Source organism: Medicago sativa, chromosome 6 (assembly GCF_051527215.1).
Source record: "Medicago sativa cultivar Bolivia chromosome 6, Bolivia_mono, whole genome shotgun sequence".
Taxonomy (NCBI): Eukaryota; Viridiplantae; Streptophyta; class Magnoliopsida; order Fabales; family Fabaceae; genus Medicago; species Medicago sativa.
This window is the reverse complement of record NC_140754.1, coordinates 85,325,858-85,350,363: the sequence shown is the minus strand read 5'-3', so window position 1 is coordinate 85,350,363 and position 24,506 is coordinate 85,325,858. Positions and strand designations below refer to the sequence as shown.

The 24,506-nt window shown below is 34.3% G+C and overlaps 1 protein-coding gene, 1 long non-coding RNA gene and 1 pseudogene across 3 annotated transcripts; 2 read left to right on the top strand and 1 right to left on the bottom strand.

Moving 5' to 3' along the window:
- Window positions 1-526: 526 nt before the first annotated feature.
- On the top strand, window positions 527-14,596 carry LOC146917646 (disease resistance protein Roq1-like; annotated as a pseudogene).
- On the bottom strand, window positions 7,463-8,921 carry LOC146917647 (uncharacterized). Its single transcript, XR_015015799.1, has 2 exons — window positions 8,569-8,921; window positions 7,463-7,753 (listed from the first exon to the last, which is right to left on the bottom strand). It is a non-coding gene; the product is annotated as an uncharacterized LOC146917647 (long non-coding RNA).
- Window positions 14,597-18,868: 4,272 nt separating the features above from the next.
- Window positions 18,869-23,514, top strand: LOC146917645 (uncharacterized). 2 transcript variants are annotated; one of them, XM_085719477.1, is made up of 3 exons: window positions 18,869-18,981; window positions 21,140-21,419; window positions 22,120-23,514. In XM_085719477.1, the coding sequence occupies exons 2-3, from the start codon at window positions 21,146-21,148 to the stop codon at window positions 23,130-23,132; spliced, it is 1,287 nt and encodes a 428-aa protein (XP_085575603.1). In that variant the 5' UTR covers window positions 18,869-18,981; window positions 21,140-21,145; the 3' UTR covers window positions 23,133-23,514. The 2 variants fall into 2 exon arrangements, with proteins under 2 accessions (XP_085575603.1, XP_085575602.1); XM_085719476.1 differs by having other exon boundaries at window positions 21,140-21,437.
- Window positions 23,515-24,506: the final 992 nt, after the last annotated feature.

Here is a 24,506-nt window from a genome sequence, read left to right as displayed (position 1 = left end):
CACGTAGATGCAATATGTCGTATTTTCATATAGATTGATATAGTTTATGAGTGTACATATTTTGTTAATTAGAATAGTCTCGGATGCTAAAATAATATTTCAATACTCACAATAACTCTTTTCATATAGAGATTAAAATGACAGTAAATAAGTACTAATAAAGACTAATATGACAATAAATAAATATATTGAAAGATTGATAAGACAATATTTATAAACTATTTTAATATCATAGACTATTTTGAACAATAAGTATTTTGTAACTACTTATTATACATTTAAAGACCAAAATTGACTATTACCCCTACAAAAACTTAAAAAACTTAACTAAGCCATTCAAATGGACACCAAAAAATAGTATGATATTAACTTAAGTGGTTCAAAGACAAACAATTCTGATTGAACGGTCATCCGTGAAATTTACACACAACTTTGAGGTTGTGATTAGAATTCAACAATATCAGCTTAGAGTACCCACCACTACTTGAGAGTTGAAAAGAAGAGATCAGTACTGACAAAACACTTTAGCGCGTTTCTTTTGTTCCTTGACTTGGACTTATCACCTCCACTCAACCATAAAATGAATGAATCCATTTGAAACGACGACGTCTCATGGCATCTTCTTCTTCTACTTCCTTCAACTACGACGTTTTCTTAACCCTCTTCGGCGCCTATACTCGTTACGGTTTCGCTGGCGATCTCTGGAAATCTCTTAGCAACAAAGGAATCAACACCTTCATAGATGATCAGGAAGAAACCGAATCATCAAGAATTGCCATTATTGTTACAGTAGATAAATATATGGCTAATTGTTAGTTATTATATGCAGTTGTGTTAGGAAGTTACATATTCAGTTTGTGTTAGGAAGTTACAAAAGGTGGTTACATTAATTGTGACGTAACTCGTAAGTATAAGGGGATTATTGTATGATTCATGTAAGAAAATCAGAACAATTAATCAAACATTCCAATGAAGCCAACAAAATCAAAAATCAACATGACAAAGTTGGTTGCAATGTCTTGACCGCACCTAGATTAAGTCACATATCCAAGAATCAACTTCAAATAATTTCCTCACAATTTCCTTACATTCCACAACATTTTATTCCCCTTGTGACACTTGTCAAATGTCAAAACAGAAAAGATTACCATATTGTAATAGTTCTTCTCATTCTATACAAATATTTGAATTGTACATGTTGATATATGGGTCCCTATTCAATTCTTTCTATTCATGGCCATAGGTATTTTTTAACCATAGTAGATAATTTTTCTAGATTTATTTGGACAGTTTTAATGCAAAACAAATTAGAAACTAGAAAGCATCTTCAAAATTTTGTGGCATATGTTGAAAATTAGTTTCAAACAAAGATTAAAATCATAAGTGACAATGGCCAAGAACTCATGATGCATGATTTCTATCTCAACAAGGGCATTTTGCACCAAACTTCATGTGTCGAATCTCCTCATCAAAATGGCATTGTTGAAAGGAAACATCAACACATCTTATGTGTAGCAAGATCATTATTTTTCCAAGCACAATTACCACACCAACTTTGGTCCTATGCAATCACACACTCCATGCGTATCATTAATCGCATTCCCACTCCTTTATTACATAATAAATCACCATATGAAATATTGCATAAACAACCACCTAGTCTTATGCATCTTAAAGTGTTTGGTTGTTTGGCTTATGCTAGCACTCTTTCAAACAATAGAACAAAATGCTACAAAAGCCGTTTGTTGGAACAAAATGTGTTTATCATTACCACCTTAAGTTTTGATGATAACAAGGTATTAAAATGTCAATTGGATATGAGAATATTTATTCAAGTGTGCAGGACCATAGACAAAAATTTAAATCAAAGTATTGGTTCTAAAAGAACAAAAGAGAGCAATGGAATTTACAACGGAAACTTATGTTTCAAGACAGAGTCTGAAGACCATCAGAAGCTAACTGCCAGAAGCTGACGTCATCAAGAGTCTGAAGACTACCAGAGTCTGAAGACCATCAGAGTCTGAAGCCAAGAAGCTACAGTTAGTTAAAGTTTGTTATTCTAAAGAAACATCATTGCAGAAGGAATATAAGCCTGGAGCAACGACTATTTCAGAGAAATTAGAAGGCATTGGATGCTAATCCACTGAAGAGCGCAGGAAAAGGACATAGTACAATTGTACAACCACTACTCCACTCTTTATGTCTGCAATAGTACAAGCTACAGTTGTGTCTACACTGGTTGTTCTCCAAACAAGGAATGAATTTCAATTTGTTGCCTCCTAGGACAATAACCAAATCAAACGACAGATCATTGTAATAGACTCACCAAAAATTTACTAATGTTAAAACTCTGTTGAAATTGTTGCACATCAAAGTTCACTTAGAATTTCTTAACAAATTTCATATTTTAGAAATTCTAGAGTCTTAAGAGTATGTATCTGATTTGTATTGTGAACACTACTGATAGTATATCAAGTGTTCAACCAAACATTTTTCTGTGTAATTTTGTTTGTCTAGAAGTCTCTTGCTTTTGTGCTTGAGCATAGGAAATCGCTCACTTGTGCGCTTGAGTATTTGGAAGTCTCTTGCTTTTGTGTTTGAGCATTTGTAATCAGATATCGATTTTAGTGAGCTCTCCTTGGAAGCGCAAGGGGGACAAGACTACTTCCGGATTGTGGATGGAACCTGTATAATTGCTTTGTGTCTTTCTCTTATCTCTCTCTCTCTCTCTCTCTCTCTCTCTCTCTCTCTCTACTTTATCCGCTGCATAAGACTCTGAACTCTGATTTTCAACTCTATCAGACTCTAAACATTGGACTTAGTTTTAAAAAGAAGAAAAAGCTAACACAATTCAACCCCCTTCTTGGGTTTTTCTCACCTTAATCTTTTTCATTGGTTATAAGGAAGGAACAAAGGGATACCTTTTTTACAACCTATTCATTAATCAAATTTTTGTTTCTAGAATTGTAATATTCTTTTAAACACAATTTCCATTTCACTCATATAATTCTTCTCAACCTACTAATCCATAAACACCCCTTCCATGTTTTCAACATCTTAACCTTACCATTGAGCCTCCATATGATCCCACATTAGATGTTTCTTTACTGCCTAGTAATATCTCTGGATTTGATTCACAGCCACATGTATCTACCACTGAACAACCTTCACAACAACCCATAACTCATCCTACAACCCCCCTCATAAAAATGCTCCTCAATTCTGCATACAAGACATTCAACAAGGACTAGACAGAGGCCTCAATATCTTCAAGATTACCACTGCAATCTTGCAATTTCTAACACTTCCAATCAATCTTGTAATTCAAGTAACCAACCTCAATCTCTATATCCCATATCTTCTGTTTTATCTTATGATAAATGTTCACCCACATATAGATCTTTTTTCCTAAATGCTTCTGCTATCCTTGAACCCACTACCTATACTCAAGCCTCTAAACTAGAATGTTGGAGAAAGGCCATATATGCTGAGATCACTGATCCCGAACAAAATACAATGCATATAAGGTAAAATACAATGCATATGGCACAATCGAAAGGTATAAAGACCGATTAGTAGCCAAATGATATACACAAATGGAAGGAGTTAATTACTTTGATACGTTTTCACCTGTTGCAAAACTAACCACTGTGAAAGTTTTATTAGCTATTGCTTAAGCCAAATGTTGGGTTTTAGAACAACTTGATGTCAAGAATGCTTTTTTGCAAGGTGACTTGTGATCTGTCCGGTGAGAACGGTTGAGTGGCAACAGTGACAGAGAATGCTCCGATGTGACGGTAACGACTGAAGATGGCAATGAGTCTTTACGGTGGAACGAAAGGTACCTACATGCACATTAACAATCCGACGCTCAAGTCAGTAATGGAGTCGAGAAAGAGTGTGTAGAAAGTGTTATGAAAAGTGATGTGTACCTTGAGGGTGAAGTCACCCTTATATAAGGGCGCATAGGTCATAACAGTGTCTGAGTTATGGAGCGTGTGATTAAGGATGGAGGAGGATACGTGTATGGTGATCCTCGTAAGGGACGTGCTTCGGTGCGGTACGGAATATTCAAATTGACGTGCTCCTTCAGGCGCGGAGCCTTAAGACAGTGTATCTTCTGACCTGTCCAAAATAGTTACCCCCAAGTTGTTGTGACCTTTATCGCGCAATGGCTTTAGCCGTGGATGAAGCTTTTGATGTGGCGTCTGTAGAAGTCTGGCATTTGTGGTGTTCGATGCCTCAGCGTCTTTGAGGCGCCCTAGCTTTTGGTCTTTCGCGACTTAGCTTAGCGGCTCCTGAGACACTTAACGGGGAGTTTTTCATTCTGTCCGTGGGGGATTATCTCTTGTTACCTTTTGCACTTCAGCGCTTTCCTCTTAGCATAATTGCTGGAAAATGTTTCTTTTCTCTTCTGAGTCTTTACATTTTTCTTTCTTCTTTTGGGTGATGTTCCCAATCGTTGTTTTGATTCAAGCAAAACATGTTTGCCTTTTTATGGATGACCAGTACCGGTCTTATGCATTTTCCGTGATGATGTGTGACGAAAAGAGAGAAAGTAGACCTTTTGAGGGATTCGCCAGATATTCGTTAGAACGTATGATTTGCGGCAGTCCTGTCGTCCATCTCTGAGGAGTTTCGGTTAAGAACGTGGGTGTTGTGGCTGAGATGAAGAGCTCGCCTAGTTTTATCCCGTTACCCAAGGTCGTTTGGGTCTGTACATAAGCCTTCAGTCGAAGCTATGGATGTTGTGACAAAGACAGTGGTTCCGGCGTGCTCCCAGTCAAGTTTTTGGGTCCTTGAGTATGATGGCACTAGGCGCCCTCCTGCTCAGTTTTGTATCGGCCGTTAGGGTTGTATCATGGTTCCGAAGAACTTGAGTCCTCTCCTGGTTGAGGATGTTTTGCTTGGCTTTTTCTGGCTTGCTCTAAATTAAGCATGTTTACAGCCAGACATAGCTATGTATACCGCAGGGAAGGGTCGTCCGGGGAGTGGTTTGAAGCTTACTATTATGCCCGTCCATGGCTTGACATAGTTCAATGCTCGGGCGGTTAGGCTTGATTGGTTAGGATTGGTGTCCCAACTACCCTTCATCGTCACCCGAAGGTTGGAAAGATGCTTAAAGCCTTTCTTGTTTGGAACTACTTTTCTTTGTGTAGCTCCGCCTTGACAGCCCCTTTGTAATTGATTTGAACATTTTAATGAAAAGAAGCTTAAAAGCCTTTCTCTTCTCGTTGTTGTTTTATTGTTTTATTTTCGTTCTGCTCAGGCTTTCCCTTCCGCTTCCGTGTTTGCACATTTTATTGCATTATGCGTTTCGTGTTATATGCAATTTTATTTCATGCCACGTTTCGTGTTTGTGTATTTTTACTTCATGTCAGGTTGGGTAGGATTACCCGGCGCCTCGTCTTTCTTCGTTTGGGCAGCGTTGATGCATTTTGTTTCATGCGGCGCTAGGTTTTGTTTGGCCTGCGTTGATGCATTTTGTTTCATGCGGCGGTAGGTTGAAATTCCTGGTGCCTCGTTGCGTTGATGCATTTTATTTCATGCGGCGTGGTAGACAATAAGTTTCATAATTAGAGAATAGAAGTTTGTAATTTTTTTTAACTCTATAGATATTGAAAAGTTGAATTACAGGAAAATTTGTTTTGATTGAGATTAAGATTAAATTTGTTTGTTCTTTAATAAAAAAAGATTAAGTTAGTGTGTTTTATCGAATCAAGTGAGTTTGTTTTAATTTGTTTTTCAGAGAGAAAAAATAGAGGGAAGTTGATGCAAAAGACACAAAAGGATATAAGTTTGACGACATGTCAAGAAATTAAGAAGGGGTAAGATTATATTATTGCTATTAAGTTTCATAATTAGAGAATAGATAATTAGATAATATCCTTCAAAAAATAAAAAAGATAATTAGATAATAGAAGATTGTATTTTTTTTTTAACTCTTTAGATATTTAGAAGTTGAATTATAGAAAAATTTGTTTTGATTAAGATTAAGATCAAGTTTGTTTGTTCTTTAAAAAACAAGTTTGTTTTAATTTGTTTTTAGAAGAGAAACACTAGGGGAAAGTTGATGTAAAAGACAGAAAAGGATATAATGTTGACGACGTGTCAAAAAAATTTAAAAAAAAAGGTAAAATTATATTTTTGGTAGATATTAAATTTCATAATTAGAGAATAGATTAAAGGGAAAATTACAATCACCTCCCCTGAAGTCTCTTTAAATGACACAAACATCCCCTCTAATTTTACAATAGACACTAACCTCCCTTGAGTTTTATAAAAATAGATAAAAAACTCCCTTACAAACTTAACACCGTTTATTAAACTGTTAAAACACACTTTTATATTTTTCTTTCTAAGATTCATTCTCTCTGCTTGGCAGCATCTTTCAGTCCAACTTTCCACACAAACACTTTCTCTTCTAGGTATTCATTCTTCGTACTTTCCCTCTCATATTTTGCAAATTCTTTCTCGTAACTCTCTGATTACAAGAACATCTATCTCCTTGAAGCGCAAGTATAACTCTGACCATAGTTCCCTGTTATTATAGCATGAAACGTGGATTCAATTCCTTTTCCTATAGATTAATTTCTACAACTAATAGGAGATATAGTCTTCAACGATCAGTGAAACAAAATTCCTATACGATAGGAACATATTAGTACATCTAATTAGAATTTGAATTTGGATTTGAATCAGAACTTCCTCATAATCTATTAGAAAGAACCAAAACAAAATTGTATATGCATATAATGAAAGCAATCACGGTAAGACAAAAGTGGAACATATATTAGAAATACTTTGATTGATTCAATATCGATGAATCTCTAAAAAAGAAGTGATGCTTGGAACGGGTGTATACCAATAATTCTAGGCATTTCTTTGGGGTTCTTGATTGGTGTTTAGGTAACTATAGCGCAAAGTCGTATAAAAGAAAACAAAGTAAACAAAAACGATGAGGAGAAGCAGAAAACGACTGCGAAACCAAAGCAACGGCGAGTAGTAAACAACTTTACTGAAAAAGCAATGAGAATGAAAGCAACGGTGATGAACAATACCCAATATAGCAATATTTCGTGTTGTTAAATGCTTTTTCCATGGCTATAATGTAAGCGACCCAAAGATGAAAGATGCCCAACGATGGAGAGAGAGGTGCGTGTGTTATTTTCTTGAAGGGAACTGTCCTATGAATTCTTAGAATCAGTGTTTAAACTTTAACAGGGAAGAAAGAAAAGGCCTGAATGAACAATGAAGGAAATGAAATAATAGGTTGTCTTTGACGGCAATGTAACGGTTCTAACAGCAAGGGAGGTTTGTGTCATTTAGGAAAATAGAGGGGGTGTGAGATACATATTGATAGAGTTGAGGGGAGGTGAGTGTATTTTTCCCTAGATTAAAAATTGACTTTTTGCTTAAAATATGCAGATCCATTCAACCAATTTTAATATGTTTCTATGAATTTTTGTTTTTTTTTTGACAAAAATAAACGATATTCATTCATTCAAATTGATAGAGTACATCGATACAATACAAATTCAAATTCGCTAAAAACAAAAAGGATGAATCTGTGTGAACAAACTCACAACATCCATGTTACTAGCATAAAATAGCAAACTATCTATGCCTACAAACATGACTAATATGACTATATTAAAGTCTCCAGAATATGCATGTCTCCGGATCTATAACGTTGACGACGCCAAAGTCATTGTCATTGATCGGATATGCACTTGCTCAAATCAAAAACACACTGCACAAAGACGGGAAATCAAAACAAACAGAGTCGTTCAGAGACGACGAAATCACAAAAACAAACGAAAGAAAACAGAATATATGTGAAATCACTTAATCAATTAGGATATAAGGAGGAAAACAACTCAGAGGGGTGATTTTTGGGTCAAAATTGACCCTAAATCATCCTCTGACAAGAAGAAGAAAAAAGGGGTGACGGCTAGGGTTTGAGAAAGAGAGGAGAGAGGAAGAAAGGGACGTGTATTTTTTGATTTGCATGATATACTTTTTGTAATATCCAATATTTTTTATAATAATGATATCATCATTTTTTATTATGAGTTTATATATTTTTGAATAAATATTTATGATAAATGATATTGACCTCACGTATTGAAATTTCTTGATCCGACACAATATATTTAAAAATTTTAAAATATATATTTATAATTTACAACAAACGACTTAGTCAAAAGAAAAGTAAGCCACGTAAAACAAAGAGAGAAGTTAGGATTGACTTCTGCATCCAAAGGGCAGTCCAGGTTGCAGACAGAGAGTTTTTTTTTTTTTTTTAGAGGGAAGATCCAGAGAGTATGTATGTAAAGATGACACAATAATTAATTTATGCCGGTAGATAAATTCACATAAATTAATATAAAGAGTTCTTGTTTAAGCAAAAGCTATTTGAACAAGCTTTCTGATTGATGTCTACCAGGGCCGTCCTTGAGAATTCGGAGGCTCGGCTCAGGGAATGAAAAGAGGCCAGTGATAAAATCAAAACGTATTTTTTTTTAAAAGAGCAATAGATAATATAAAATGAGTTTAGGCGAATACCTTCAAAAAGAGTCTTCATTCGCACCAAAACGAGACTTCCTAGGCGTATTGACTGAAGCAAATTCATCAATCAACTCTTCATATTGTATATTTGGTGAGGTTAGACATGTAAGATTATTAAGAGGTCAATTTGGTGATAATTATCTAGAGTAGATAATGTTGCAACACTAATGCTTCTTGTTCACCACCTCTGTTCTTGTTGCCTTGGATTATGAACAAGAGCTTGAGACTGCAAAGAGAAGTTCTTCAATTGAGAAAAACTATGAACTTCCTAATGGACAAGTTATCATAATTGGGGCTGAGAGGTTCCGTTGCCTAGAAGTCCTTTTCCAGCCATCTATGATTGGAATGGAAGTTGCTGGAATGGAGATATTAAGGGGGCCTAAAAAGCAATACTCATTGTTTTATTGGAGGATACTGTTACTACTCGGTATAAAAAATAAATTTGAGGCCCAGCTCGTTTGAGCTGTTTGCACCCCCTCGGGGACGGCCCTGATGTCTACTTTCAAGTAATTTTATTTTCTTTAATAAGAATAAATTACCTTCAATACTTGTTTGTTGAGTTTCTTTGATACCCCTCATAATGGTATCACATGTGCATGCTATGGTATTTATCTTTCCTTTCGTGGTAGATTTCCGTGTTCACTGTTTGCTTGGAGGTAAGAAACTTCGTGCACTATAGTCTGGTTGACTCCGTGTTCACTGTTGCAAATTACATACAAAAGAAACTTCGTGCAGGTAGTGAAGAAAGAGCACTATAGTCTGGTTGACTTGACAATTGGGTTTTCCCAACCATAATTTAAAGAGTGAAGAAGAAGAAGAATAAGGATCCATTGCATTGCATTGCAGGAAATGTCATGGGATATCAACAACGATACGATGCGTTCATAAGCTTTCGAGAAGACGATATTCCTAACGGTTTCATCGACAATCTCTACGAAGCATTGGCTAAAAGAGGAATCAACGATATAAAGACGCTATCCAGAAGGAACAAAATCATCACACCGTCAATAGTAAGGGTTATTCAAGAGTCCAGGATTGCCATTGTCATCTTCTCTAGGAAATATGCCTTCTCTCCATTTTGCTTGGAAGTACTTTCCTCTACCGTTGACAACTTTCAACAGAACCACAAAAATCTATTTATTATTCCGGTTTATTAGGACATCGATCCTTGTCATGTGCGAATGCAAAGTGGAATACAGTAGAAACTCTTTAATTTAATACTCGGTAAATTAATAAACTCTCTAAAATAATAAATTTGTCCGGTCCCGACTTGGGTCAATGTAAAAAATTGAAAAACTCGATAAAATAATAAGATAATAATTTTTCGGGAGATCCCTTTATAATTTTCGGTCCCAAGAAAATCATAAATTAATAATTCATAGAAACTGAAAAAAATATATTAAGAATACATTGAACACATTTGTTCCTCTTGTTTACATTTACTGTACCTCAAAAGTCATTATTGATTTCCAATGCATATGAACACAGTAGTTACTAATTTACGTTGAGTCCCAAGGTTCGCTGCAACATAATTCTAAGAGGCATAGACTAATTTTCCTTTTTGTTTGGTATGTACAGTATAATTACTTAAAAACTCTTTAAATTAATAATTATTAATTTATCGATAAATTAATAACTCTCTAAATTAATAAATTTCTCCGGTCCTGACATTATTAATTTATAGAGTTTTAACTGTGGATCAAATTGCATTCGCAAACCATGAGGAGAGGTTTAAGGGAAACAAAGAGAGAGTGGTTAGATGGAGGAACGCTCTATCCCAAATGCCTATCGTCTATGGGTTTCATTTCAAACAAGGGTAAGTAACCTTCTTCACTATGATTGTTGTCTTCTATTTATTTTAGGGCTATGATTGTTGTCTTCTATTTATTTTAGGGTTATGCTAACAAATGTGTTTAGGATACTATTTAAAAAGTCAAAAATAGAAAAAAATTATAAATTTCAGGCAGAAAAAGTACATTTTTAAAGTTTCAAGATGTTAAATACACCATTTCTAAGATAAACTTTCTCTTGTAAGCTCTATCACCCCATTTCTAATAGATAAATTTGATGTAGAATAGTGGAAACATCATATTAGAGTAGTCAGAGTACAATATTAGAGTGGTTCTAGTATCATATTAGAGTGATATAAGTATCATAATATAGTGTTATCAATACTATATTAGAGTGGTCTTAGCACCATACTTGAAGGTGTATTTTTAGAACGGGTCTTACGGTGTAGTAGGACTCCGATCCAGTTATAGCTGGGTTGTTTTATCCTGGGGGCATTATAGTTGATAGTCTGTTTGCACAATTTTTTAGCAGTGCCATGAAACTTCTAAAAAGAGACTCACCTAATCCACGACTCAGCTTATTAATCTCTTCAGTGACACAAAATATTTTTAACTAATTTTGACTGTTGTTCCAACGGTCATATACTTTGAAATTTGAATTGTAACAAGATAAGTATGAAATCGTTGAAATAACTACATTTACTTTGACCTAACCTCTCTAGTTTAGCAGGGAAGGTTATGAAACTAAGCTTATGACCAAGCTTGTGGAAGAGATCTACAGGAAATTTGATTTTCTTCCTTTACAAAATGCTGATTACACAGTTGGATTGGATTCTCGATTGGGAGAAGTGTACCAACTTTTGGAGTTGGAATCTCATGAAGTCCTTATGGTGGGGATCTATGGAGTTGGAGGAATAGGGAAATCAACACTTGCTCGAGCAGTTTATAATAAGATTGCACTCCAATATGAAGCCTCGTGTTTTCTTTCAAATGTTAGAGAAAAATCAAAAGATGGATATAGATTAGTGGATTTCCAAAGTAAGCTTCTTTGTGATATGATTCGATTAGATATTCGGTTTGGAGATGCTAGTGAAGGAGTTCCGATAATAAAGGAAAACCTTCAACAAAAGAAAGTTCTTCTTGTCCTAGATGATGTGGCAACACTGGAACAACTGGAGGCTTTGGCTGGAGGAGTTGATTGGTTTGGTCCTGGTAGTAGAGTTATCATTACATCACGGGATAGGAGTTTGTTAGCATTTCACAGGGTTGAGAGAAGATGTGAGGTACAAGAGTTAAATCCCAAGGATGCTATTGAGTTGTTTATCCACTATTCTTTTAAACAAAGCATTGTTAATCCAAACTACAAAGAACTTTTAAACATAGCAGTAACTTACGCTTCTGGGAATCCGTTGGCCTTGAATGTAATAGGTTCATAATTGTTTGGAACAAGGGTTGAGGAATGGCGATATGCATTAAACAAGTTTGAACGAATTCCTCACGGTGACATCCAAAGTATACTTAAAGTAAGCTTTGATGCTTTGGATCAAAAGGAAAAGAACATTTTTCTCGACATTACTTGTTGCTTCATAGGATATGAATGGACATATGTCGAGATTATTCTTCGTGCTCGTTATGATCACAACATAAAATATCATATCGAAATAGTAACAAGTCTCTCATAAATATCAGTTTGGATGGTAAGGTGACATCACATCCCTTGATAGAGCGTATGGGTAAAGAACTTGTCCATCAGGAATCACCAAATGATCCTGGAAGACGTAGTAGGTTATGGTCTCATGAAGATATAGTTCAAGTCTTAACAAATAATATGGTAAGGTTGTCAGGACGGGTTCATATTTTATATCCAACGACCTATATCGATCTCTTTTCACTCATGACACAATTGTTTCACCTTTTGTAATAACTAAATCTTCTCATAATATCATTAAAGAAATCTTATATGTGTGTGTGTGTACGTGCTGTGTTGATTTGAGTTTTTTGTTTGTTTTATTTTATATATTTTAAGGGAACTAGTGTTATTGAAATCATTCATCTCGATTCCCCCTTAATTGAAGATGAAGATGCAATAGAATGGGACGGAAAGGCCTTTGAGAAGATGCCGAACCTCAGAATACTCATTATTAGAAAATGTCATTTCTCCAAAGCTCCTAAGTATCTTCCAAAAAGTTTAAAAGTATTGGAATGGTGGAGATATCCTTCGGAAAAGTTACCATCTGATTTTGATTCAATGCAACTTGTCATATGCAACTGGTCGAGGTATCCTTCAGAAGAGTTACCAGGCATGGGATTCAAGCCGCCCAAGTTGAGATTATTATTACAGGCAAGTATAATGATCTTTTATGTTCAAGATTATTCATTTGATTATTTTATTCTTTCAATTCATATATTTCAGAACTTCAAATTTTACCATGTTCAGTGTTCTGACCCAGTGATAAGAAAAGAAAAACCAAAGACAAATTCTAAACTTATGGCCACATATTTTTCTTTCTTTCCTTCTCTTTCCATGTAATCCCCTGAAAGCATCTTCTACATTCTTCTTTAAATTTTAAACCTGAAAAAGTGCTTCTGATGTTTCGCAGACTTTTCGCAAAATTGCTCAACTTATGTTGCACAATTACTTAAGTATTTTTTTAATTATAAACCTGACTGAAATTACCCGTTCTTGTTATTGTGCAGATTTACGATGAGGTTCCTGAAGTTTCTCAAAGTTCACAGAGTGTTCCTGATGTTTCCCAAACTGTTGACGTAGCTGCTCAAGTTATGATGCCGATTTCACATTGGGATTTCAAAGCTGAGACGGTGTGGAGAGTAGTTGGCCTTATGTCAAGTGTAGTTGGCCTGATATGTTATGCTTTGAGCCCTTCTTTCAATCGATTAATTGGAAGGTGGAAACCTTTCAAGTTCTTTCTCTATGGGGCATTGTGCGCGGCTATCTTTACTACCATATTGTTTGCAAAGCATTCATCACTTTCCACACGGCATGGTCAACTCAAAACTTACACGAACTTTGCAGTTCTGGTGATCATCTCAGTTTATTCATTCTTCTATGACAGAACAATTAATGGAAAACCTGAACTACTGAGTATAGTGTCAAATGCCGCGTTTGCTTTGGTAACATTAAGCTTGAGATTGGCGTGTTCTCATATTTCTTAGGTTGCTTTACAGTTCAACTGTTAACCATCAACTGGATGTTTATTTTTGTTGCACTTTTCGTTGGTTGTCCACTTTTTGTTATGCATTCCTCTCTGAATTTCCAACAGGAAATAGTGAGTGGAGGTCATGTTATCCATCCATCTTCACATTCTAATCCAAATGTTCATAGCGGTGGTGAATCTATCGATCAATCTTCTCATTCCAATCCAGATGTTGATAGTGGTGGTCAAGCTATCGATACATCTTCTCATTCCAATCCAAATGATGATAGTGGTGGTCAGAATGTCGATCCATCTTCACATTCCAATCCAAATGTTGATAGTGGTGGTCAGGCTGTCGTTCCATCTTCACATTCCAATACAAATGTTGATAGTGGTGGTCAAGCTGTTGATCCATCTTCTCATTCCAATCCAAATGTTGATAGTGGTGGTCAAGCTATCGATCCATCTTCTCATTCCAATCCAAATGTTGATAGTGGTGGTCAAGCTATCGATCCATCTTCACATTCCAATGATAGTGGTGGTCAAGCTATCGACCAATCCTTACATTTCAAGGAAAGCGGTGTTCAAGTTATCGATCCATCTTCACATTCCAATGATAGTGGTGGTCAAGCTATCGATCCATATTCACATTCCAATGATAGTGGTGGTCAAGCTATCGACCAATCCTTACATTTCAAGGAAAGCGGTGTTCAAGCTATCGATCCATCTTCACATTCCAATGATAGTGGTGGTCAAGCTACCGACCAATCCTTACATTTCAATGAAAGCGGTGATCAAGCTATCGATCCATCTTCACATTCCAATCTATATGTTTATAGTTGTGGTCAACATGTCATTGACATTCATTCGAAGTGTTTATAGTGGTGGTCAGGCTATCCATCGAAATGTTGATAGTGAAAGAAGTTTGAGAAGTGTTGTAACATTGTAGCGTAATTTTGTTTTTTGATCCATATGTTCAATAATATGGAGTTTTCAATTTATTTATAGTGGAGGACAAAGGTTTGAGTTTTGAAAATCAACCCTTTCTAAATGGAAATGAGGCGTAAATTTTGTATGCTAGATCTGTCTTTGAAAATTATTTATGTTTTTGAAAGATGAGTGAATGAATCTTGAGCTAGTTATTTCCATTAGTATCTAATATACATAGCTAGTTCAAAAATCAAATTTATAGACCATGTATCATTGTATCTCTGTCATTCACTAACCATAGTCAAAATTTAAAGCTCTTAACCTAGGAATTTTGTTTTATTTTTAAAAATGAAAAAAATTCGATGAATAGTCTTAATCATACAAAACCAGGGAAAAGAACTTACACTTTTCTTTAATAACCCATCCAGCATGGGTGACATGAAGTCCATATTTATTCACTTGTATATGCGACGTTGCTTTATATTAAAGTTTGATATGTAATAGATAGATAGATAATGAGTTAATAGTCATTTTGGTTAAATGTGTAACGAGTAGTCACAATAATCTCTTTATGTATTAAAAGTTCAAAATAGTCTGGTTGTACACTAAGTCAAAATAGTCATTGACGTTGAAAAACGTCTTCAAGGTGACATCAATTCTTTTCATATATTGACTGATATGCTAGTAAGTAAACAATTATAAGGATTGATTGATGGGATAAACCGCAAGTGTACGGTTTACTGAAGTAGTAATAAAAGATATCGTTTCGACAGGGAGTTATGAATTCAATTAACTTTCAATAAGGATTAGAGAAGAGTTTTAAGTTATAAAGTTTGGATTTTTAATTAAAAGAAAATATAATAATAAAAAGAGTCTTGGGATTATTGGTTCATCGTAATAACAAGTCCTTCACAAACCAAAACCTTAGCTTATAACTTTATGTTAGACCTAATTTCTAAAGACCGGTTTGATTGCTAGTTCTCTTCTAGCAATCAAACCTATTTCACTGATTTGATTACTAGAAGAAGCTTTTAAGGATTGAAACTACCAATGTCTCAAGAATTGCAAAGACTATTTCACTGCCTTTGCAATTCTTGTCTAAATTCACTTGTTCCAATATCAAAGCTCCGCGTTCGCCTTATGAATTGATATTTGAGATGATGGATTAACAATTATCAAACCCGCCACTTTCGTTTCCACAGTTTGATAATGGTTAATTCTAGTTAAAACGGTGAATTTAGATTAGAAACTAGAGTTACATAAAATTAGGGTTAAAGTTGGTTTGATTAGGATTATGTCATTAGACTTATCCAACAATCCCAAGACAAGAGAAGTCTACTCACTCACGTTCATCATAAACAAAGAGAATAAGAAGAAGAAGAACATATAAAAGTAAATAACAATAAAATAAAGGTGAACTTTTATTCCAAGAACAAAAGATGAATTGTTGTGATAGCTAGCTACTCTATTTATAGTCTTATGTCGACTAAAACCTAAGCAACTAATCACTAGAATGTTCCACAAGAAACTAATAGGTAGCTTGTCTTTAAAGCAAAAGCAGCAAAAGGCAAATTGGGTCGTGTCAAGCTTCTATTGGTTGGCTTCATATTTTTCTATCAAATCTTCATATTTTGGTGAAGGATCTTCAAATTCTTTGCACAAGATATTTTTGTATGAGTTCTTCATATTTTTGGCATGAATCAGCTCCAATTCTCCTTTCTTTTGCTCCAAGACTCCATCTTTCAAATATTTGTTCCTAAAATAAAATAACTTGCAATTGAAGTAAAATAGTTCTAGAAGGAAATAAAAACATATTAAATCTAAATAAAATAAACTTAAATATTAATTAAAAGACACTAATTAATGACTCATTATTGACTCATCATTATTGATATGGAAATAAATAAGTATTTTTTGAAGGATTGAGATAAATAAGTATATTGATGGACTAATATGACAATATTAATAAAACTTTTTAACGTCAACCACTATTGACTAACATAGTGCATAATCATGGACTATTTCTAATTTCAATACATTAAGAAACTATTTTTTTTGAAAAATACATTAAGAAACTATGATGGCTACTCATTACACATTCAGATACCAAAATAACCATTACCCCATAGATAATCAATATGAAACTAACCATTCACACTTCAACATATTGAGTTGGAAGAAATATAAGACTTGAAGTGAGAATGAGTTGTATTCAACTCCGCTCCTAACAAAATACTCCACGAGTCTAAAATTAAATGAGAAATGATATTTGTACAATTATTTTCTAAAAATATTTAGACAACTTTCTCTCTTATACTCTCGTTTTCTTACTCTCTCTCTTCTTCTTCTTCTTCTCTCTCTATATATATATAGTTATGTTCATCATGTACAAGAGAGAAGATAGGAGGGAACAAACATAATTTCGCAATGTAAGGCGAGTGGTTGAAGGTGCAGCTTAAAACACAAAATATCTCAACCGTTTATTTCAATCAAGTGGCTATTATTTAAGGCTCTCACCCTCTCATAATAACAACTCATCTCATTTGATACATCCCCTATATATATATATATATATATATATATATATATATATATATATATATATATATATTGTTTTGATTAATAAGAATGGAGGAAAAAAAGTTTCCTCAAAAGTTATCACAAAACGGTTGTACAAATATCATTACTCAATAATCATCGTTTTAAAACATCAATGTAAAATTAATTAATTTTTTCTCACCGATATACTTTTTTATTGGAAAATGCTAAGTGTCCATGGAACACTTTTAAAGGAATCAAATATAGTAAAACTATCTTGGATGTTTAGTCAATCGTTTAAAACGTGAAAAAAATGCTCTTTTCAATACAATTTCTTTTTGGTTATTTAACAAGTGCTCCATAGACATTAATTAGCATGACGTTTTTTTTTTCGTCAGTAAAGCTCCTCTTAGTTATTGTATCTTGGTCAATCTACCTATTTCATTAACTACAATCGTGGTTACATAATTCACTTGACATGTTGCAAAACGGGAATTGGTACTTGCATACCGGTTCATGTTACTTTTGTGAATTCGTTCACACAAATTATCTAGAAATTCGTTAAAACAGAAGAACTGGCGAACCAAGACATGTGGGTGAAGATTGAAGAAAGACGAAGAAGAGAGTAGGAGATAAGAAAAGAAAAATCTCCGATGGAGCTAATAAGTTTTGCAGGAAAACTTGTTTAAAGCTTAAAGAAAGAGAACATTTCTTGCCAAAATAAAACCGGTGAGAAAGAAAATTAGTGTATAAAAAATTATTTCATGAAGTGGGCACTAGTTTGTTGCAGATGTCTTTTTTTTTTTTTTTTGTGGTGGCCGAGCTTTTTTTTTTTGTGGTGGCCGAGGTTTGAACCCCGGACCTTGCATATTTTATGTATTGTCCTTACCAACTGAGTTATGCTCACGAGGACAGTTTGTTGCAGATGTCTACTATAATCCTTCTACCTTCTTGCACTATTAATTGATTTAATTAATTAAATATTAAGAAGTTTTGAGTAACGGAGTGGAGATTTTTTTTTTAATACTAGTACTACAAACCGAAGCTAATCGAAGTATATCTCCATCTATACAAATTCTTCTAACTTAATAGTCCAACTAAAAACAATTCAAAGGATAGATAAACTAACATAATTTTACTTCTAAACTAAATAGATAAATTATTCATTTAAGTCTAATTGCACTCTCTAACAGTTGAACTCTTTATTTAACGATTTTAACCTAACATAATATTTTTTATGTTGATTTACTTGCACACAAACATTTAATTAGTGAGAACTAGTTGAATATTACTCCGTCCGTTTCTTTTTAAGTGTCTCTTTTGGAGAAATTTTTTGTTCCTATTAAATTGTCACTTTCAAAGTTCAACGCAACATTAAATGTTATTTTACCAATATTACCCTTAATTATTTATTGCACAGAGAAAAATATATGAAATGAGATATTAAATGAATAAGATTGTTATAGTAAAAGTATAAATTGTTATATCAAAAGTAGTAAAATTTATTGATTGTCTTGGTTTGTGTAAAATATTAAAAAGTAACACTTAAAAACGAATGGAGGTGGTATACTTTATTACATTAAACTATTTTACTCTTTATTCTCTCTCCAAAGCTCTCTCAAACAACTTTTCTATTGTTTCTTTATGTTTTTTTAAGGATTTGATTACAAGTGAATTAAGTATGTGAATGAAAGTTTAAAAGTGAATTGCACTAACAACTTCGACAAAAAAAAAAAAAAAAACTATTTTACACTTCATATAAATAAATCAATATTCATAAAATTTTGGGCTATGGGCTAAAGCCCAAATGATGGACTACCCAAGAAGGCCCGGGCTTAAGCCTAAAGCCTACAAAGCATAGCCCGGGTCAATTCTGCTTCCTTCATCACCGCACTGCAATTTGCCTTTCTCCTTCATCTGCCGTGATCTCATAACTCACTGCCATTGTTGTCTTCACACAGCTTCATCTTGCTGTGTACAATAGCAGAAGAATTCAGGTAACACAACCTCTTTGTAATAATTCTTATACATGTAGTTTTATCATGTTCTTTTTCATGCTAAATCTTTTGATTTTTTTTTGTTTCAATTTTTATTTGTTGTCTTGGAAATTAAGATATAATTAAGGACTTGACTTTGATTTTTTTTTTTTTAAATTTAATTATTGTTTTAATTTTTGAAGTTGAATAGTTGGAGTGACCCATTAGTTGAAATGTTCAAAGTGATATATTTGTGAAAAAAAAATTGGAACTTGAGATGAAATTTTGGTAGTGGAAATTATTGGTATTTCTAGGAATTTTAGGAGTTGAGAAAAACATGGGTTTATATTGAAAAAAATACGATTAACTTGGAAAAAGAAGGAAAAAAAATATAACTATTGGAAAAAAAATGACTTTTATTATTATTATTAGTACTACTTAAAAATGCAAGTGATTGAGTTCAGGTGGTTAATGGACTACATAAGGACAGGACGAATCGTTCAGGAAAACCCAAATTCAATTGCTGGGTGGCACAATTCTCGGTCAGGTTCTGTATTAGACCGTTAGAGTATGTTAGGGAGTTGAGTTTTGGAGGGTAAGGCTAAACTTATATTTTGATATTATTTAAAATAATTGAAAGAACAACATTATTAATGATCAAATAATACTTCAATAGCACTTAATTCATTTTTGAAATATTTTACGGTGTCTTTAATTTAAAAAAGAAAAGTAAGCCCTTCCCTCCTCTATGAAATGAGGGGAAGGGGGGAGTTTGTTTGAAGTAGGCTAAAGTGCAACTTTGGTCCCCTATCTTTCAAAAAGTTGCGATTTTGGCCCCCTAAGTATGAAAACTACAATTTTGGTCCCCCATGTTTAGGGAAATATGCTCTTTTAACCCCCTAACTTAAGGGAAATATGTCTATTGACCCCTTATCTTTCCAAAATGTTGCGATTATGGCCCCTTATCTTTTCAAAATGGCCCCTTTTTTGGGACACGTGTCGCCTTCTCAGCAGTTTTCAAAGTTAGGGGGCCAAAATTGTAGTTTTCAAAGTTAGGGGGCCAAAATCGCAACTTTTTGAAAGATAAGGAGCCAAAGTTGCACTTTAGCCTTTGAAGTATTAGTAGTTTGTTTGAATTTTTTGGAGGGGAGGAGATCAAAACTCCTTGTAAGATAATTTTGTATCCCCTCCAAAATGGGTGATTTGGAGGGAAGATGATGTTTATTTAAATTTAGACTTAAATAGCCATATGTCTAATGTGATCTTAAAGATATAAAGGGTGAAAAATATAATTTTATACTTTCTCTCCCCTCGTCAAGCTAAACACATCATTTTAAATCTGACCTCTCCCTTCTCTTCGTTGAACCAAACTGACTAAGGTCTAATTTGCCCTATAAAAAAAATATGTGGCACAGATATTTAAACCATGGTCTGGACTAATGGTGTATTTGTACAACTATGGCATGGAAAATTTTGTTTGGTGTGTAAATTATGGGGAGAATGTGTTTCGCAGTTGATGGCCCACTGCATATGTTTCTCTGTAGAAGGGTTTTTTTTAATGTTGTGTCTACTAGACTCACTTCTTATTTGAAGAGTCTTGGTCTAGCACATAGTGTCTTGCTATCTTATTTTGGATAATTCCGTTGTTAGTTATATCATGTCGTCTCTTTAGTATTAGATTGCATATCTGACTGTTGTTAGTCTTGGTCTAGCACATAAATATTGATTCAGCTATACTTTTTTTTACCTGTAATAACCAGAAACCATTTTGTAGCTTCATTTGTGTTGGCTTGTGCTTACTCTCTTTTATAATTCATAACATGAGTTTTATGAGCTAGATGGATGGTGATTTAATTGCTTAATAGCTGTGTGCCTTTCTTCGGGGATTTAGAAACACTTCTACCTTATGTATGTAAAAAAATACATCTCTCTCTCTCTCTCTCTCTCTCTCTCTCTCTCTCTCGCTCCCCCCTTTAATTGGTACAAAATATAAGATATCTTGATTTGGCTGTAACTATAGTACTATGCTATTGAATTTGTGTTATTTAAATATAGGAGATGCCGGTGTTCTGGCCTTGTTAACTCATTCTGTTTGTGTAAGCAATGTATTTTGGATTTGAAATTCTCGTTCTGTTTGCCTTGCTTTTTTTGCTTAGTTTAGTGGATATTTTTTTCGCAGGAGAAAATGACAAATGAGATTACAACGAGCAGTGAGATAGATTACGAATGTGAAGATTTTAATAGTTCGAAGCGACCAAAAATGACGTCTAAAGTATGGGATGAAATGCAGCGCGTCCAAACAACCGAAGGTAATAAAGTTCTATGCAAATATTGTGGAAAGCTGTTACAAGATAACTGTGGAACTTCTCATTTGAAGCGACATTTAGTCATATGTCCCAAGCGGCCAAAACAATTGGGTGTTGTTACTCAAGATTCAATGTCTTCAGGGTATCTCAGAGGTACCTATAGTGCCAAAGGTTAGAGTAGTATTTTTTTGGATGTGCAATCCTTTTTCCTGCAAATTCATGCTATCTCCATTTTTCTTTACTCAATTAACTGCCATATAGTTTATCAAGTTTAGTAATCTTTGGTGAATGAACTGAAACAAAGACCTAACCGATTAACATTTGCAAATATTTTGAAAAATTGGGATGGACATGGCTTCTAACTTGGTTGGTTATAGGCTACGAGCTTTGCTTGCAAGTTTGATTGATCTTATGCATGCATCTCAATTCATTAAACCCTGGGGTCTCGTGTAACTTGCAATCAAACTGAACCATTAATGCTTCAGTTCAGTTAAACGGTGTAAGTGGTTGATGCGCAGGGTGTATAGTGTTGTTATAAACACCTGAGTTCCGCGTTTGGTTCCTAATGATGTATAAAAAGTTGTGATCTTAACTCACATATAAAATACCAAAGTTGAAAAATAAATGCCACATATAGTTGCCATAGCAGTGTGAGATTGATTGTGATAGTATTAATGCTTGCCATATCTATGGCGGTGTTCCGTTCCTGTGTTTTGCAATTAAATTGTGTTTCTTTTCTTCCCATAGAAATGTGACTGGATGTGAGACTTTTTTTTCTTTTTCCATTTGTTCATACTGAATAATATTTTGTTACCTTTCATTATCACTGCTAACTTTTTTCTTTTTGTTGAAGATTCTGGATCAAGCAAAGCGCTTATGGTACGCCCATTAAAGGCCGAACCTCAATCGCAGGTCATATGTTTTTCTCCAGCTCCAAATTATGGAGCTGCAACTGTTACTATTGCTTCCGTTAAAAATACTTCCGGTACCATTGGAGAACTAAATCATAAAAGAAGTCCCACTTTGTTACTTCCTAGTGTTGAATCTCCTCGAAATCAAGAGGAACTGTCTCTGGATGATGGAGAAATGAATGCATTTTATGCTTCTCTCGATGTCGAGACCTCGTTTAAGTCACCTACACAAGATACCACAGTCATCACTGAATCATCCAGCACTACGTCGCCTTGTGAAGAGACAAGCAAAGCATTGAAAACACTGCAAGACCTTCTCTCCAAAGAGTTCTCTGTTCTATTGCAGACTGGACAGTGTGGTACCGTGAAATCTACGATAGAATACCTTTCCAAGATGTCTGTGGTCAACGGAATCTCTTCGGAAATGAGGTTGTTGATATTAGAAGTTTCTAGAGAATTCACTCGCTGGAGTTGTGACTACAACGACGCCAGTAAGAAAATAGAGTCTGCGAGCTCCCACATCATCAAAGCAGATAAAGTAGAAGAAAGCCTTGAAGCAAACAAGAACGAGTTCAAGGAAGTTTTGTCTTTAGAAAATGAGTTGTGCAACCAGCTTGCAACGTTGGAGCAAAGAAAGAAAGAGCTAGAAGAGCAAATAAATGCAACCAAAGCTAACATATCTGTGTTTCAATCGGCTAAGATCACAGCTACGAAGAGAAAACGGGAAGTTTTTGAAGAAGCAAAGACTCTCAAAGCACAAAGAGATGAGTTGAGAGAACAAGTTCCTCACTTGAAGGATGAGAGGGAAGTGGCCAAGAAAATCCAAGAAAATATTCAAGCTGAATGGTTAAAGCTTGGAGAAAAATTTAACAAAAGCTTAACTGGGGTAAATTCTTCTGAAAAATTGGATGGTAAATCCTCCATTCAGGCTTGTCAATCAGGAAATTCCTTATAACAAACTGAAATTCAATTTTAACCATATCAGATAATTTGTTGTGAACTTTTATGTTGGGAATTGAAACATTTTTTCAATTGATTTAAATCTCAAGATCTTATTCATAACAAAGAAGGACCTTTCTCATTTCCTTGGACAAAATATATGTGCAAGTCCTTCCTATTTTGTGGTATAAGATTAAAAATAGGAAAAACCAAATGAATGATCATAAATTGGTTTTAGTAACTTGAGCCTGTTATGTATCATATATAGATATCACTTGTTACATTTAATGTAGCTTAATGTTTTTAGGAAATGTATATTGCAGTAATTTAATGATTGATGTAACTTGTGCATGATGTGTTTTGCAGAAATCAATTTTAATTTAGTGTTTTTCCAAACATTTGGATGATGGTAATAGAACTCTGTTAGAACTAGGGGAAAACTTGTCTATCCACCTTTTACTATTGTATTTCGTTGTATATATATTTTAAAATGTTTTATTGTGAAATATTTATTATGTGTTTTTAAATTTCAATTATGTGTTCGAACACTCCCTAAAAAAAAATTATGTGTTCGAACACATTTAGCCATGTAAGTTTTACGTAGTGTTTGTTTGTTCGTCTATGGACAAACAAAGATAAATTAGTAATTATGCTAATTTTTTTGTCTCTAGTTACCATTAAGTGCCATGTCGGCACTCTCTCCTACATGGATACCAACAATCATCTCTTCTATATGGAGAGAAAATCTTGTGTGGTCCTGGTCCACACAAGTGGTCTTTGGTCACACAAAGAGAAAAAAGAGAAGAGAAAGAAGAAAGAAGAGAGAGAAAATGGAGAAGAGAGAAGAAAAGAGAGAGAAGGAAAAAACTTGTGTGTGTGACCAAACCAAAATTCTTGGTCCTGGTTCACACAAGTGTTTCTCCTATATGGATCCCTATATGACTTAATATAGATGTCCTTTGTGATGCTTCTTTTTTGTTTGTGGCTATATGGGTCCCCTATGTGGCTTCTACAGATACTCCCCTTTGATTCCACAACTTTTGTTTAGTGGTCCATGTGACTTTCATCACCAGCAAAAAAATGAAATGTCTCCTTTCATTTATTTTAGTGTAAATGGTCATCATTTTGGTGGTTTAATGTATCAACTTGTGTCATTATAGTCCTTTTGTGTATAAAAATTACAAAATGTCTTTGGATATTTCTTTTCTAAATCACTTTGGTTCTCGAATTAATGTCTTTCGTTCGTTAGTTTGATCTTCTAACATGTTTTTCTTCGATCAGTTTAGTCCATAAAATCACAAACAACAGAAACACTCGTAAATTCTTGTACAATTTTATTACACTGAAGGACTACCACGACAAAGTTAGAGATTGAAATGAAGATTTACTC